Source organism: Cervus elaphus, chromosome 13, assembly GCF_910594005.1.
Source record: "Cervus elaphus chromosome 13, mCerEla1.1, whole genome shotgun sequence".
Classification (NCBI taxonomy): Eukaryota; Metazoa; Chordata; class Mammalia; order Artiodactyla; family Cervidae; genus Cervus; species Cervus elaphus.
Window position 1 is genome coordinate 10,921,071 of NC_057827.1, and position 17,540 is coordinate 10,938,610.

The window sequence follows — 17,540 nt, forward strand, 5'->3', positions numbered from 1 at the left end:
AAAAGAAGAGACATTACTTTGACGACAAAGGTCTGTATAGTCAAAGCTATAGTTTTTCCAGAAGTCATGTATGGATGTGAGAGTTGGACCATAAAGAAGGCTGAACTCCAAAGAATGGATGCTTTCAAACTGTGGTGTTGGAGAGGACTCTTGAGAGTCCCTCGGACTGCAAGGACGTCAAACCAGTCAATCTTAAAGAAAATCAGTCCTTAATATTCATTGGAGCGACTGATGCTGAAGTTCCAATACTTTGGCCACCTGATTAGAAGAGATGACTCATTGGAAAAGACTCTGATGCTGGGAAAGATTGAAGACAGAAGGAGAAGGGAACGAGAAAGCATGAGCTGGTTGGATGGCATCACCAACTCAACGGACAAGAGTTCGAACAAGCTCCCTGAGCTGCAGTCCATGGGGGCGCAGAGTCGGACACGACTGAGAGACCGAACAACAACAACAACAAGCTTAAGGAGCCCTCCACCACGTGACACTTGATAAATTATGTTTCTTTGTTCATTGTTTGCGCGGTTCACTGTCTTACACCGGTGGACTTTTTTATCCTCTTGGGCGGGGCGCGGCGGAGCAAACTCCTGTGTTCAGACCAGAGAAGGCCCAGGCTGCGGAGAGCCCTCACCCTCCCACACAGATGCCCGGGGCTCCTTCTCGGCCGGAGGCCTCAGCTACCCTCTACTAGGTACCCGAGCTGTCGTTACATATCACAGACAGACGGGGGTGAGAGCGCGGAGGCTCAGCGGAGAGCCGGGAGAGACAGAAGCCAGGACCGGCCAGGGAGCTCGGCACCCGCAGTCAGGCGGGTGTGGCGAGGTTCTGTCCGGGAGCTCCGCCTGGGCCCCGCCCCGCTGCCGGCCTCGGCCCCGCCCCGCCGCCGGCCTCGGCCCCGCCCCTGGCCTGGGATTCGCAGGTCTTGTGCCGACCTCTCCGCACTGCCGGAGCCGCCCATCACTGATTTCATTGGCTACCTCGCCGTTCCCGCCCCCAGACACCAGCTGATTTCCGCAGCCAATCGGCAGGCGCGGCGGTGGCGGCGGCGGCGGGTCTCGGTGGATCCCGGGTGCTGAGGTACCGGGCCTACTGGAGGGGGGAGACGGTCTAATTCGGGGCAGTGGCGTCGCCCCGCTTGTCGTCTGGGTGTCCAGCCGCCACTCCTGGGGCTCTGAGGTCACCCTCCTGCAGTTGGAGGTGCCGCGACCTAGACTGTCGAGGGCTGGCCGGAGGTTTCTGGGGTGGAGGTCGGAGGTCGTGCCTCTGTGGAACCTTGGGACTCCGCCGGTCTGAGCAGAGGACTGGCTGCTCCCGACTTTTTCTTAGCTCCTGTTTGGGGGTCCGCATTCCTTTCGCGGAAGGAGCTCCGAGGGAAACTGAGGCCCTGGGGCCCCGGGGCTTCTTGCAGGCGCTGAGCTCCGACGGGAAGGGCCGCTCGAGCCCGGGCCGCCGCGGGTGACCTTCGGACACCCGGAGAGCCGCCTCTTACCTCCCTCCTGCGAGCCGGTGGGGGCTCCGGAGTGCGGAGAGGGGGCTAGGGCTAGGGAGGGGTCGCTCCGCGGCCCCGCTCTTCCCCGCACCCCTTCTGCCTCCCAAGAACCCCAGTGCCAATTGTTTCAGGCTGTCGTTCCCGGTTTTGAGATTTCATTTCTGGAAGTTCATTCGCGCCACTTGGAGAGCGAAAAGGCTGTATTGTGGCTTCTGCACTTGTCTGGAAGTGAAAATAAAAACCAGACTTGGGAAGGTTCTGAAGGCCAAGGGAGCTGTGAGAAACCGGACGAATTCCTTAGTTGGACAGAAATCTTCCCCTTAACTTGCTTCACTTGTTACATAATTCAAACCGTTTCAAGATCAGAGTATTTAGTCTCATAATTCTTCTAAGCAAATGCTCTTAGTCTTGACCTTCAGTAAAACTACTTTGGAATGCTTGAAGTATTGAGCAAGAATTTTTTCGTAAAAGGTTCTGAGTTTAAGGCTCAGTGCAAGGAAGGAAGCTGGGAGCAGTCCTTACCTCTCGTCAGTGATCCCAGCTCCTGCTTTATTACTCCAGGACCAAAAACAGAAGTTATTTCTCCACGTCTGTGGGTTTTGGGAAGACATAGCAATGGATGAGGAATAAAGGGAGAAGAAAGGGGATTCTTGTTTTTTGCTCAAAAAAAAAAATATGTATTTAGGGAAAATTGTATTTATTTGCCTATCTCTCCCTTCATCTCAGGCAGCATAAATACGTTTTGACATTTTTTGTGCACAAAATACTGAACACATGTCATGAGTGTGTGTTGGGTATTTATTTTAGGGAAAGAAGTCATCTCTAACAAGAAGAAGACATTTATCTTCAGTGTAGTCCCAGAGGAATGAATATGCCTTGTGTGGAATTAACCTTGGGGTTTGGTTTTCAGTTAAGGAAATGAGGCAGAAGGAGGTGATAACCAAGACCTTCCAAGGCCCAGCTGTGGTCTGTAGGACTCCGACTAGCCACGTTTACGTGTTTGAGAATGGTGTTGAGGACTCCGAGGACTCCTCTGAGGAAGAGTCCCACCGAGTGGCCCTGCGGCCCCGGGGCAAGGAGGGCCAGAAGAAGGGTGCCCACCACCCTCGCCGGTCAGGAGCAGGGGACGTGGTGCTGCTGCAGCGGGAGCTGGCCCAGGGGGACAACCTCAACAAGCTCGCTCTTCAGTATGGCTGCAAAGTAAGAAACCCCACAGGAGAAGGCGCCACCTGCCCCTTGGCCCTGTGTTTAGAGGAACAGAGGTGCTCACTGAAGGGGGGATCCTTCCTACCTCTTCCTGACCCCCAGAAGTGGTTGGGAGAAGCCTGTTCTAGAGTAAAGGACACTCCTATCTAGCTAGAGATGGAAGGCAAGTGGAATGACCTGTTCATCAGAGAGAAAGGGGAATTAGGAATTTCAGGTGATGGGACAGTTCTCTGTCTGCACAGTACTTCTGGTCTTCCTTGTCCTTCCAAACTGAAATTCTGAAACCTTTTTTTCTCTTTTGAGCACATTTTATTTAACATATAATGGGGCCAGAGATGCCAGGCAGAGTTTATCCAAGATTTCTTTGGTGTGCTTGCCTTTTTTTTTTGCTACTTTTCTGTTTTTAAACCTTTCTTGCTAATTGTAGCTTATTTGATTGGTAAATTTTTGCCTTCTTTCTTTCAGAAGTGCATGATCTATCCTTTGTATGCTGTGTATCTATATAACCCTGTTTCTCTCTTTAATTATGTTTTTAGCATTCAGAGTGATTAACAATGGCAAAGTAAGTAGGAGGGTATTTATTGAATTGTTGCATTTTCTTCTAGATTCAAACTATTTCATTTTGCTAGCACTGTGCTACTATTTTCTATGGCTTTCTCCAAGGCTATATAAGCTACTTGTTTAAAAAATCCTTTTATCCTTGAAGGGTCTCTCATTTATCTGACAGGGATCAAATGACTCAACATGTTGTGTGGAACTGTCATTTCCCAGGGTATTAAACTGGTCTCCAGGGACACATGCAAAACTGCTCAGTCATTAAGTCATGTCCAATTCTTTGTGACCCCGTGGACTGTCGCCATCTAGCCTCCCCTGTCCATGGGATTCTTCAGGCAAGAATACTGGAGTGGGTTGCCATTTCCTACTCCAGGGATCTTCCTGACCCAGGGATCGGACCTGCATCTCCTGCATTGGCAGGCAGATTCTTTACCACTGAGCCACCTGGAAAGCCCCCTGGGTCTCATAATGGTCTCTAAATTGTACTGAGATTTTTATTTGATCCTTATAATCAGCTTCTGTAGGCATACTAAATGGTTTATAGAGCAAGGGCTAAAAATTGAATCCTTTCCTACAAAGACCTGAATAGACACAGTGGGCTTCTTGGAATGCTAATGTTTAACAAATCCAAAAGAACTATATAATTTATCTAATATGTGATCGGTTTTCCTATTTGAAGTAAATAAATTTGATGTTAGCTTATTAGGATCAAAGACAAAAATATCTTAAGTACCTTAAGTTACAAGATGTACCCCAATACAATTAAATGGTAAAAGCAATTGCTAAATAATTAAAATAACGAAGATGATTGATTTGGATGAAGTCTGTTGACTGTATTTACATTCTAGTTTAAATGGACTTAGGAGTTAAAACCTTAGAATCTATCTCTGACGCTTTTGGTAAGTTTTCAAACAATCACTTGAGGGAGGATTTGTCTTTGACTTACATTTCCCCCTACTTTTTAAATCTTTAAGTTTGAGTATGAGGGGAGTTTGTTATGACTTTGTCATAAACTTTGTTGTGAGTCTTTAAAACTCAGGTCACGTTCCTTTCTCAAGTCATAGTATTGAAATGGAAGGTGTCAGTCTGTAGTTTCCAACTTGATGCATACTCTGTGCATGTTTCTAGTTATAAAAAGTGTTCTGAAAGCCTCAAGCTGAATTAACTCTAGATTGCTTTTATTTTAAAAATAAGTTTATAGACCATACAGTACATCTGGAAAGGAAAATGTAGTAGAATCATTAGAGCACACCTTTTAAGAAGTTGTTGCAGATGAACTAGGTCCTAGTGTCAGTAGAGCTGGCTAAGGCTTTGTGTTTGCTGAATGCTGATACCTACTGCAGATGCCAAATTACATTGTGATGCGGGAGAGAAGTCAGCCAGACAGGGGCACTGTTGCCTAAAAAGTTAAATGCAGAAAGGGCTACAGCCTCCTTTTACCATGAAGTGTTTCACCTTAAGGCTTTTTATTGAAGGCACACTTTAAACAATAAATTCTTTTCCAAAACTGATCTTGAATTGCTCAAATTTGTGAGTCTATACAAAAATTTGATGATTAAGCTGTACATTAAGGCTGAGTTAAAGCCAAAAAACATTATTCAGCCTGAACTCAATTTTGTGTATAGTTAAACAGTTTTCCAGTGTTCGTCAGATTGTTAAGTGATGTGGGTGTGGACCATCACCCAGGAAGTTTTAAGTGCCACTTTTTGGATATTAGTTTTAAACAGCTTTACATATTTTGTGATGTTTGTCTTTATGGCTTCCCTAGGTTGCAGATATCAAGAAAGTCAACAACTTCATCAGAGAACAAGACTTATATGCTTTAAAATCTATTAAGATTCCAGTGAAAAACCACGGGATCCTAACAGAGACCCACAAAGAACTCAGACCCCTCCTGAACTCATCCTCAGAGACCAGAGTGACGTTCGAGGAGCAGCCAGACCCAGACAGAGCAGCTGTCAATGCCAGTGCCTCATCTAGCTCACTGACGGATTTCTTTAAGGGCATTGACCAGAATATTGAACATGCAGTTCAGTCAGAAATCTTTTTGAGTGAAAGTTACTCCATAGAGACCTCCAGTCAGCCACTGCTTCCTGCTCCTCCAAAGACACTGACAAATGGTGCAGACTGTGGAATTCAGTGGTGGAATGCTGTTTTTATCATGCTTCTAATTGGAGTTGTTTTACCAGTGTTTTATTTAGTCTATTTTAAAATACAAGCTACTAGTGAGACCCCTAGTATCTTGAATACAACTGCTATCCCTAATGGCTCCATGGCAGGGAATGCAGTTCCAGGGCAAGCCCCCAGATTAGCAATTCCAATGCCAACCATCCCCTCTTCAGACAGCCAGTTCAGTCAGACCACACACGGGGGGAACTAGCTCTTGTTTCTAAGGAATCAGGCCAGCTTTAGCACTTAGGCTTCCACTGATGTTGTCCATATCTTAGCATGCTGCATTTTTTTTTTTTTTCTGTGACATATGGACAGATTTCAGTAGTCACCATCATGTTCTCAATCACATTCATCATGGGGAGTGGACTCATCCAAGCCTGTGGGAGCCAAAACATCAGCATTCTCAGCCTCTTAAATCCAGAGAAGAGCGACAGGAGAGACGTTTACACATGGCAAATGCTGCTCCTTGAAGGCATTTAGTGGACTGGACTTGTGTGTCTTCACAATAGCACTGTAGGCCCTCAAGTTGGACATGCTTGGACGGAGATGAATAGCCTTGGCAGATGGACCTGCATATGGGAGACCCTGGTGTCAGCTTTGTCTGTCTGTGTTGCTTTGTCCACTGTCTACTGTGGAGGGATGCTGCTGCTGCTGCTAAGCCACTTCAGTTGTGTCCAACTCTGCGACCCCATAGACAGCAGCCCGCCAGGCTTCCCCGTCCCTGGGATTCTCCAGGCAGGAACACTGGAGTGGGTTGACTGGCTCTGAAAAATGATGTTTTGTATCTCTCCAGCAAAGACAGTGTGCAATAATGAGGTGCCGCCCTGTTTCAGGGCATGATACATTACAGTTGTAACAAGCCCTGCTTCACATTTATACCCAGATAGCTTTTTTATGTCATATCTAGAATTTTGAAAGCCCTGGATCTAAACTGTTGAATATTGAGTAGATAGCAGTTCTGTTCCTCATAATTTTAGCGCTCCTTAATCTGACACACAGGCACATTTTAAGCTCTTCATGGTGCAGCCGGCACTTCCTGGCCAGAACATTTGAAGGCCATGGCCCAGTTTCACCTGAGGACCTTTTCCATGGTGATTGCTAACTGGATTCCCCAAGTCAGCATCCTGGGAGGGAGCTGTTTCTGATCTGTGTCGAGTGAAGTAGGTATAGGGAGAAAGACGAGGGCCTTGTCACCCAGGTCCCAACACGTGACATTTCTAAGGCTGAGCAGTCACCAGCCAGCATCTGCTGGCCCCCGTGTGCTCCTGGCAGAGTGGTGCAGGGAGAATGGATGTACTTGCTCTGCTTCCTTGACCCCATTCTTAGGACTTCTAGAGTCATGGAACAGGATTAGGACTCAGTCACCTTTCTTTGGGTGAATACAATGTAACTCATGATGTTAAAATACTGAGCACAATGTAGAGCCTAGAGGTGACCCTTGCTGTGGAAAACCATAAAAAGAGAGGCCTGAGGTTTGCCCATCTTCTCTGACAAGGCCATAGCAGTGTTAAGTTTGGAAGCTCGCGGAGGGCCTGGTTGGCCTCTGAGGCCTTACTGTTGTAGTAAGGGTGACTGGGGTGAGGGTAGGAGCCTTGGTCCCATGGAGGAGTGGAAATTGGCCAGGGTGGCTGAGCCTTGGAAAGGTCTGCCTCCAGGGAGAAAAACATGATGCACAAATGCTGAGCTTTTGGTAGGTTTAAGGCATTTGACACCTTCAGCCTAGAGATCAATTTAAGAGAGCTCATGTAAGAAAGGGGAATGTGGTGGATGAGTACTTGAGATGGGTTTTCAGTTTCTCCTCTCAATTATGTGAAAAACTGTTTTGCCCTGGGTTCAATTAGCAAATTTAAATCTTAAAACTAAATGTTTTCTTCAAAGTCAAGCTAGTCTTAAAGAAAAAGTGAACTTGTGAATCATTGCTACAGGAAATGTTTTGATCATATAAATGCCTTTCTAGTCAAGTGTTTGTGTGCTGTGCCCAAGGACGGCAAGTTTCTCTAACATTTTGTTACCATTAAATTCACAAGGCAGGATGCAGACTTACGAGAAAAAGACTTTTGCCAGGCAAAGAACTGTATACTTTTTTCAAGTGGAATAAAATAATTTCTTCTGTGAAGGAAAATTGATTCTTTCCTTTTAATTTGGGAATTGGTAATTCAGAGTTAAAAGATGTGGGATGAAAAAAAAAAAAAGATGCGGGATAATGCTGGAGAAAATGGAGTTGTCTGTGTCCAAGAGGTGAGGCCTGCCCATGGCTTGTGCCCACGATTACCCCAATAGGTGAAGAACAAGTGTTAACAGACACAGTCTCGCTGATTGGCCACATGACATGCTTTAAAATTGTTTTGGGTATACATAAGAGATACCGTGGAGCTCACTTTCTGTATGTTTTAATGCATTTGTAGTATGTTTTGGGAGTTAAGTTGTAAAGAAATAATTAGACTTGTTAGATAGTCTCCAATCCTTTTGATTGAACTGTAGTGCTTAATATTGCCGAAGTCTAGGGAATCTGTCATCAGACAAAGGATATTCCCATCTGGGAAGGCAAGGATGCAAAGATGAAGCAGACGCCTTACGGTCACCCAGAGCAGGTCTACCCAGTCACGGCCATGACACAGCCCCTCCTCAGGAATTTAGTTCTTTACTTTGCCTCTGTGAATGCCTAAATGAGGGAGACTAATATGGGCCCTAAGATGACTGCTCATAGAGGGGATTTTAACATTTTTTCCCAGTTTCATTGAGATGTAATTGACATACAGGACTATATGAGTTTTAGATGTATAGCATAATGATTTGACAGATATGTTGTGAAATGATTACAAGTTTAGTTAACATCCATCGTCTCCTGTAGATACAAAAAGAAAAACATGGTTTTTTCCTTTTGTAATAAGAACTCAGGATTTATTCCCTTCACAACTTTGGTATATACCATATAACAGGTGTCAACTATAGTCATCAAGTTGTACATTATTACTTTTGTAATACTTACTTCTCTTATAACTGGAAGTTTATACCTTTTGACCATGTCTTCCAGTTTCCTCCCTGACCTCACTGTCTGCCTTAGTAGCTACAAATCTAATCTCTTTTTCTATGAGTTTGGGTTTTTATCTTTGCATTTTTTTAGATTTCATGTATAAGTGAGATCATACAGTATTTGTCTTTCTCTGACTTACTTCACTTAACATAATGCTGTTAAGATCCATCTGTGTTTTCCAAATGGCAGGATTTCCATCTTTTTAATGGCTGAAAAACATTTCAGTGTATGTTTATGTATCACAGTTTCTTTATCCATTCATCCCTCAATGGACACTTAAGTTGTTTCCGTGTCTTGGCTATTGTAAATGAATGCTGCTGTGAACATGAAGGTGCAGATATCTCTTTGACATAGTGTTTTTATTTTCCTCAGATATATCCCCAGAAGTGGAATTGCTGGATCATGCTGTAGTTCCATTTTTTAACTTTTGAGGAACATGTATATTGTTTTCTATAGTGTCTGTACCAATCTATAATCTTACCAATAGTACACAGGGGTTCCCTTTTCTCCACAACCTTGTCAGCATTTATTATCTCTTGTCTTTTTGATAGGTTTTCATGTACATGTTGACCTTTCATATCTCTCTTCATTGGAGAAATGTATTCAGGTTCTTTGTCCATAATAAATTATTATTATTATTATTATTATTATTTTGCTGTTGAGTTACAAGTTCTTATACATTTTAGATATTAATCCCTTATCAGATACATGGTTTACAAATATTTTTCTCTCATTCTATAGGTTATCCTTTGATTTTTTTAATGGTTTCTTTTGCTGTGCAGAAGCTTTTTACTTTGATATAGTCCCATTAAAAAATTTTTTTAATTTTGTTGCTTGTGCTTTTAAGTGTCATATTCCAAAAAACTTGCAAACACTGATGTCATGGAGCTTACTGCCTGTTATTTTCTAGTAGTTTTATGGTTTCTACTCTTTGAATCAAGTCTAATTCATTTCAAGTTAATTTTAGTGAGTGGTGTAAGATAGGCATCTACTTTCATTCTTTGCATGTGATTATTCAATTTCCCCAGCACTATTGTCAAAAAGACTGTTTTTTTCTCCATTGATTACTCTTGGCTCCCTTGTGACATATGGCTTGATTCTATATGAATAGGTTTATTTCTGGGCTCTTGATTCTGTTCCATTGGTGTGTGTCTGTTTGAATGTCATTACCATACTGTTTTGATAACTATAGCTACACAGCTTGTAATCAGAAAATGTGATGCTGCCTACTATGTACTTCTTTCTTTCTCGGGATTGCTTTGGTTCTTCAGAGTCTTTTGTGGCTCTGTATAATTTTTAGTACTATATACTTTTCTCTAATTCTGTAAGAAATGCCATTGGAATCTTGATAGAGATTGTGTTGAATCTATCAGTTCAGTTCAGTTCAGTCGCTCAGTCGTGTCTGACTCTTTGCGACCCCATGAATTGCAGCACACCAGGCCACCCTGTCCATCACCAACTCCTGGAGTCCACCCAAACCCATGTCCATTGAGTTGGTGATGCCATCCAACCATCTCATCCTCTGTCATCCCCTTCTCCTCCTGCCCTCAATCTTTCCCAGCATCAGGGTCTTTTCCAGTGAGTCAGGTCTTCGCATCAGGTGGCCCAACTATTGGAGTTTTAGCTTCAGCATCAGTCCTTCCAATGAACACCCAGAACTGATCTCCTTTAGGATGGATCTCCTTGCAGTCCAAGGGACTCTCAAGAGTCTTCTCCAACACCACAGTTCAAAAACATCAATTATTCTGTGCTTGGCTTTCCTTATAGTCCAACTCTCACATCCATACATGACCACTGGAAAAACCATATCCTTGACTAGATGGACCTTTGTTGGCAAAGTAATGCCTCTGCTTTTTAATATGCTGTCTAGGTTGGTCATAACTTTCCTTCCAAGGAGTAAGCGTCTTTCAATTTCATGGCTGCAGTCACCATCTGCAGTGATCTTGGAGCCCAGAAAAATAAAGTCAGCCACCGTTCCCACTGTTTCCCCATCTATTTGCCATGAAGTGATGGGACTGGATACCATGATCTTAGTTTTCTGAATGTTGGGCTTTAAGCCAACTTTTCACTCTCCTCTTTCAGTTTCATCAAGAAGCTCTTTAGTTCTTCTTCACTTTCTGCCATAAGGGTGGTGTCATCTGCATATCTGAGGTTATTGCTATTTCTCCCAGCAATCTTGATTCCACCTTGTGCTTCTTCCAGCCCAGCGTTTCTCATGATGTACTCTGCATATAAGTTAAATAAGTAGGGTGACAACATACAACCTTGATGTACTCCTTTTACTATTGAGAACCAGTCTGTTGTTCCATGTCCAGTTCTAACTGTTGCTTCCTGACCTGCATACAGATTTCTCAAGAGGCAGGTCAGGTGGTCTGGTATTCCCATCTCTCAGAATTTTCCACAGTTTATTGTGCTCCACACAGTCAAAGGCTTTGGCATAGTCAGTAAAGCAGAAGTAGATGTTTTTCTTTCTGGAACTCTCTTGCTTTTTCGATGATCCAGCGGATGTTGGCAATTTGATCTCTGGTTCCTCTGACTTTTCTAAAACCAGCTTGAACATCTGGAAGTTCACAGTTCACATATTGCTGAAGCCTGACTTGGAGAATTTTAAGTATTACTTTACTAGTATGTGAGATGGAGTGCAATTGTGCAGTATTTTGAGCATTCTTTGGCATTGCCTTTCTTTGGGATTGGAATGAAAACTGACCTTTTCCAATCCTATGGCCACTGCTGAGTTTTCCAAATTTGCTGGCATATTGAGTATAGCACTTTCACAGCATCATCTTTTAGGATTTGAAATAGCTCATCATCTCCACTAGCTTTGTTTGTAGTGATGCTTTCTAAGGCCCACTTGACTTCACATTACAGGATGTCTGGCTCTAGGTGAGTGATCACACCATCGTGATTGTGGGTTGTGATGATCTTTTTTGTACAGTTCTTCTTTGTATTTTTGCCACCTCTTCTTAGTATCTTCTGCTTCTGTTACGGCCCTACCATTTCTGTCCTTTATTGAGGCCCGCTTTGCATAAAATATTCCCTTGGTATCTCTAATTTTCTTGAAGGGATCTCTAGTCTTTCCCATTCTATTGTTTTCCTCTATTTCTTTGCATTGATCGCTGAGGAAGGCTTTCTTATCTCTCCTTGCTATTCTTTGGAACTCTGCATTCAAATGGGTATATCTTTCCTTTTCTCCTTTGTTTTTTGCTTCCCTTCTTTTTGCAGCTATTTGTAAGGCCTCCTCAGACAACCATTTTGCTTTTTTGCATTTCTTTTTCTTGGGGATGGTCTTGATTCCTGTCTCCTGTACAATGTCATGAACCTCCGTCCATAGTTCTTCAGGTACTCTTTCTATCAGATCTAGTCCCTTAATCTATTTCTCACTTCCACTGTATAGTCATAAGGGATTTGATTTAGGTCATACCTGAATGGTCTAGTGGTTTTCTCCACTTTCTTCAATTTCAGTCTGAATTGGGAATACGGAGTTCATGATCTGAGCCACAGTCAGCTCCCAGTCTTGTTTTTGCTGACTATATAGAGCTTCTCCATCTTTGGGTGGAAAGAATATAATCAATCTGATTTCATTGTTGGCCATCTAGTGATGTCCATGTGTAGAGCCTTCTCTTGTTGGAAGAAGGTATTTGCTATGACCAATGTGTTCTCTTGGCAGAACTCTATTAGCCTTTGCCCTGCTTCATTCTGTACTCCAAGGCCAAATTTGCCTGTTACTCCAGGTGTTTCTGGACTTCCTATTTTTGCATTCCAGTCCCCTATAATGAAAAGGACATCTTTTGGGGGTGTTAGTTCTAGAAGGTCTTGTAGGTCTTCATAGAACTGTTCAGCTTCAGCTTCTTAAACGTTACTGGTTGGGGCATAGACTTTAATTACCGTGATATTGAATGGTTTGCCTTGGAAGCGAACAGAGATCATTCTGTCGATTTTGAGAGTGCATCCAAGTACTGCATTTTGGACTCTTTTGTTGACCATGATGGCTACTCCATTTCTTCTAAGGGATTCCTGCCCACAGTAGTAGATATAATGGTCATCTGAGTTAAATTCACCCATTCCAGTCCATCTTAGTTCGCTGATTCCTAGAATGTCAATGTTCACTCTTGTGAACCTGTTTGACCACTTCCAATTTTCTTGATTCATGGACCTAACATTTCAGGTTCCTATGTAATATTGCTCTTTACAGCATCGAACCTTGTTTCTATCACCAGTCCCATCCACAACTGGGTATTGTTTTTGCTTTGGCTCCATCTGTTCATTCTTCCTGGAGTTATTTCTCCACTGATCTCCAGTAGCATATTGGGCACCTACCGACCTTGGGAGTTCATCTTTCAGTGTTCTATCTTTTTGCCTTTTCATACTGTTCATGGGGTTCTCAAGGCAAGAATACTGAAGTGGTTTGCCATTCCCTTCTTCAGTGGACCACATTCTGTCAGACTGCTCCACCATGACCCATCCATCTTAGGTGGCCCCACACAGCATGGCTTAGTTTCATTGAGTTAGACAAGGCTGTGGTCCTGTGATCAGATTGGCTAGTTGTCTGTGATTGTGGTTTCAGTCTGTCTGCCCTCTGATGCCCTCTCTCAGTGCCTACCATCTTACTTGGTTTTCCCTTACCATGGATGTGGGGTATCTCTTCACGGCTGCTCCAGCAAAGGAAGAGCTACCCCAGGTTTTTAATAGCAAACTGGTGGCCAGCTCTAAGTGAAAATCTCTAAAGGAATCAATAGATAGCTTTAAATAATGTTAAATCTTCCAATCCATGGGTACAGGATAGTGTTCCCTTTATTTGTATCTACTTCATTTTCTTTCATCTTTATCTTGTAGTTTTCATTGTAGAGATATTTCGTCTCTTTGGTTAAATTTATTCATAAGTACTTCATTGTTTTTGATGCTTTTAAGTGGCATCATTTTATTTCTTTTTCAGATAATTCATTATTAGTGTGTACAAAAGAAATTCTTTTGTATCCTGGAACTTTACTGAATTTGTCAATTAAATCTAACTTTTTGGTAGAGACTTTAGGATTTTGAATATGTAATATCATGTCAACTGCAAATGTTGATATTTTTTCTTCTTTTCCACTTCTGGTACTTTTTTTCCCCCTTGATTCCACTTATTGCTCTGGGTAGGACTTCCAGAACTATATTGAATAGAAGTTTCGAGAGTGGACATCCTTGTCTTGTTCCTGATCTTATGGGAAAAACTTTCAGCCTTTCACCATTGATCATGATACTAGCTGTGGACTTATCATATTTATGGTCTTTGTTATGTTGAGAAGTATGCTGCTTCTATACTTAATTTGTTAAGAGTTGTTTTTTTTTAAATCAGGAACAGATGTTTTATTTTGTGAGAGTCTTTCTCAGCATCTATTGAGATGATCACATAATTTTTATCCATTTTGTTATGAGGTGTATCACACTGATTTATTTGCAAATGTTGGAACACCTCTGCATCTCTGGAATAAATCACTTAATCATAGTAAATGATCCTTTTAATGTGCTATGGATTTTAGAATGTTGATGTTTTATTGAGAATTTTTGGGTCAAGAATACTGATCTGTAATTTTTTTTTTTCTTATGGTGTCTTTTTTAGAATAGATAATGCTGGCCATGTAAAGTAAGTTTGGGAGTTTTCCCGCTTTGATTTTTGAGAATAGTTTGAGTAGGATTGGCATTAATTCTCCTTTAACTGTTTGGTAAAATTCACCAGTGAAGCCATCTGGCTGTGGGCTTTTCTCTGTTGGGAAATTTTTTATTACTAATGCAGTCTCCTCACTTGTCTGCAGATTTTCTATTTCTGATTCAGCCTTTATAGGTTATATGTTTCTAAGAATTCTTCCATTTGTTCTAGATTGTCCAGTTTGTTAGCATATAGTTGTTCATAGTAGCCCCAAGGAGTCTTTATATATCTTTGAACCAGTTGTAATGTCTCTTTTTTCATTTGTAATTTTTTTGATTTGGGTTCTTTCTTTTTCCCTTGGCTAGTCTAGCCAAAGATCTGTCAATTTTGTTTATCTTTTCAAAGAACCAGTTTTTAGTTTATCTTTTTAGTCTCTATTTCATTTAATCTCCTCTAATCTTTATTTCCTTTCTTCAACTAACTTTGAGCTTAATTTATTCTTCTTTCTCTAGTTCCTTGAGGTGTTAAGTTAGGAGGTTTATTTGAAATCTTTCTTATTTCTTAATGTAGGGTTCTGTTGCTATGAGTTTTCCTCTTCTAAGATCTATCTGCTTTCTCTGCATCACATACATTTTGGTATGTTATGTTTTCATTTTGGTTTGTATCAAGAAACTTTTCTGTTTCTCTTAAGGAAAATCATATACCATGATCAAGTCAGATTTATCCCAGGAATGCAATAATTCTTCCATATATGCAAATCAATCAATGTGATACACCATGTTAACAAATTGAAAGATAACCATATGATAATCTCAATAGATGCAGAAAAAGCTTTGGACACAATTCAGCCCCATTTGTGATTAAAAAAAAAAAAAAACTTCAAAAATGGGCGTAGAAGGAACCTATCTTAACATCATAAAGGTCATATACAACAAACTCACAGCAAACATTATTCTAAACAGTGAAAAACTGAAAGCATTCTCTCTGAAATCAGAAACAATACAAGAGTGTCCACTCTCACCATTATTCAATGTAATTTTGGAAATCCTAACTATGGCAATCAGAGAAGAAAAAGAATAAAAGGAATCCAGATTGGAAAGAAAAAAGTAAAACTCTCACTATTTGCAGATGACAGATTCAAATGATCACTATTTGCAGATACTGTACATAGAAAACCCTAAAGATACTACCAGAAAATTACTAGAGCTAATTGGCAAATTTAGTAGAGTTGCAGGATACAAAATCAATACACAGAAATTGCTTGCATTCCTATACACTAAAAATGAAAAATCAGAGAAATTAAGGAATCAACCCTACTTACCATCGCAACAAAAAGAATAGAATATCTAGGAATAAACTTACCTAAGGAGACATGTAAGATGTCTGTGAAGAACAATATCACATAGGAACCTGGAATGTTAGGTTCATGAATCAAGGTAAATTGGAAGTGGTCAAACAGGAGATGACAAGAGTGAACATGGACATTTTAGGAATCAGTGAATTAAAATGGACTGGAATGGGCAAATTTAATTCAGATGACCATTATATCTACTACTTTGGGCAAGAATCACTTAGAAGAAATGGAGCAGCCCTCATAGTCAAAAAGAGTCTGAAATGCCGTTCTTGGGTGCATTCTCCAAAATGACAGGATGATCTCTGTTCATTTCCAAGGCAAACCATTCAATATCACAGTAATCCAAGTCTATGCCCCAACCAGTAATGCTGAAGAGCAAGTTAAACAGTTCTATGAAGACCTACAAGACCTTCGAGGACTAACACGCTAAAAAGATGTCCTTTTCATCATAGGAGACTGGAATGCAAAGAGGTACCTGGAGTAATAGGCAAATTTGGCCTTGGAGTACAAAATGAAGTAGGGCAAAGGCCAACAGAGTTTTGCCAAGAGAACACAGTGTTCATAGCAAGCACCCTGTTCCAACAACACAAGAGATGACCCTACACATGGACATCACCAGATGGTCAATACTGAAATCAGATTGATTATATTCTTTGCACCCAAAGATGGAGAAGCTCTGTACAGTCAGCAAAAATAAGACCAGGAGCTGACTGTGGCTCAGATCATGAACTCCTTATTGCCAAATTCAGACTTAAATTGAAGAAACTAGGGATAACCATTAGACCATTCAAGTAAGTAAGTAAGTAAGTAAAGTCCCTCAGTCGTGTCTGACTCTTTGCAACCCCACGGACTGTAGCCTACCAGGCTCCTCTTTCCATGGGATTTTCCGGGCAAGAGTACTGGAGTGGGTTACCATTTCCTTCTCCAGGGATCTTCCCGACCCAGGATCAAACCCGGGTCTCCCGCATTGCAGACAGACGCTTTACCATCTGAGCCACCAGGAAGCCCAGACCGTTCAGGTATGACCTAAATCAAATCCCTTAAAATTATACAGTGGAAGTGACAAATAGATAAGGTATTAGATCTGATAGACAGAGTGCCTGAAGAACTATGGACAGAGGTTCATGACATTGTACAGGAGGTAGGGATCAAGACCATCCTCAAGAAAAAGAAAAGGAAAAGGCAAAATGGTTGTCTGAGCAGGCCTTACAAATAGCTGAGAAAAGAAGAGAAGTGAAAAGCAAAGGAGAAAAGGAAAGATATACCCATTTGAATGCAGAGTTCCAAAGAATAACAGGAGAGATAAGAAAGCCTTCCTCAGTGATCAATGCAAAGAAATAGAGGTTAACAATAGAATGGGAAAGACTATAGATCTCTTCAAGAAAATTAGAGATACCAAGGGAACATTTCATGCAAAGATGGGCACAGTAAACAGAAGCAGTATGGACCTAACAGAAGCAGAAGATATTAAGAAGAGGTGGTAAGAATACAGAGAAGAACTGTACAAAAAAGATCTTCGTGACCCAGGTAACCACGATGGTGTGATCACTCACCTAGAGCCAGACACCCTGGAGTCTGAAGTTAAGTGGACCTTAGGAAACACCACCATGAACAAAACTAGTGGAGGTGATGGAATTCCAGTTGAGCTATGTCAAACCCTAAAAGATGATGCTGTTAAAGTGCTGCACTCAATATGCCAGCATATTTGGAAAACTCAGCAGTGGCCACAGGACTGGAAAAGGTCAGTTTTCTTCCCAATCCCAAAGAAAGGTAAAGCCAAAGATTGTTCAAACTACCACACAGTTGCACTCATCACACACACTAGCAAAGTAATGCTCAAAATTCTCCAAGCCAGGCTTCAACAGTAAGTGAACTGTGAACTTCTGGATGTTCAAGCTCGATTTAGAAAAGGCAGAGAAACCAGAAATAAAATTGCCAACATCCATTGGATCATTGAAAAAGCAAGAGAGTTCCAGAAAAACATCTACTTATTCTTTATTGACTGTGCCAAAGCCTTTGACTGTGTAGGTCACAACAAACTGGAAAATTCTTCAAGAGATGGGAATACCACACCACCTTACGTGCCTCCTGATAAATCTGTATG

At 41.7% G+C, this 17,540-nt stretch overlaps 1 protein-coding gene across 3 annotated transcripts; it reads left to right on the forward strand.

Annotated features, from left to right (window-relative positions):
- Nucleotides 1-997: 997 nt before the first annotated feature.
- Nucleotides 998-7,776, forward strand: LYSMD4 (LysM domain containing 4). Of its 3 annotated transcripts, none has more exons than XM_043922160.1 (3): nt 998-1,077; nt 2,400-2,689; nt 5,019-7,776. In XM_043922160.1, exons 2-3 carry the CDS (start codon nt 2,408-2,410, stop codon nt 5,628-5,630), a joined length of 894 nt encoding a protein of 297 aa, XP_043778095.1. In that variant the 5' UTR covers nt 998-1,077; nt 2,400-2,407; the 3' UTR covers nt 5,631-7,776. The 3 variants fall into 3 exon arrangements, with proteins under 3 accessions (XP_043778095.1, XP_043778096.1, XP_043778097.1); XM_043922161.1 differs by lacking the exon at nt 998-1,077 and adding an exon at nt 1,082-1,197; XM_043922162.1 differs by lacking the exons at nt 998-1,077; nt 2,400-2,689 and adding an exon at nt 2,756-3,257.
- The last annotated feature ends 9,764 nt before the right edge of the window (nt 7,777-17,540 follow it).

Coding starts and splice junctions, on each gene's coding strand:
- LYSMD4 (XM_043922160.1), top strand. CDS start 2,408: ATGAGGCAGAAGGAGGTGATAACCAAGACCTTCCAAGGCCCAGCTGTG. Junction 2,690..5,018: donor CTCTTCAGTATGGCTGCAAA/GTAAGAAACCCC, acceptor TGGCTTCCCTAG/GTTGCAGATATCAAGAAAGT.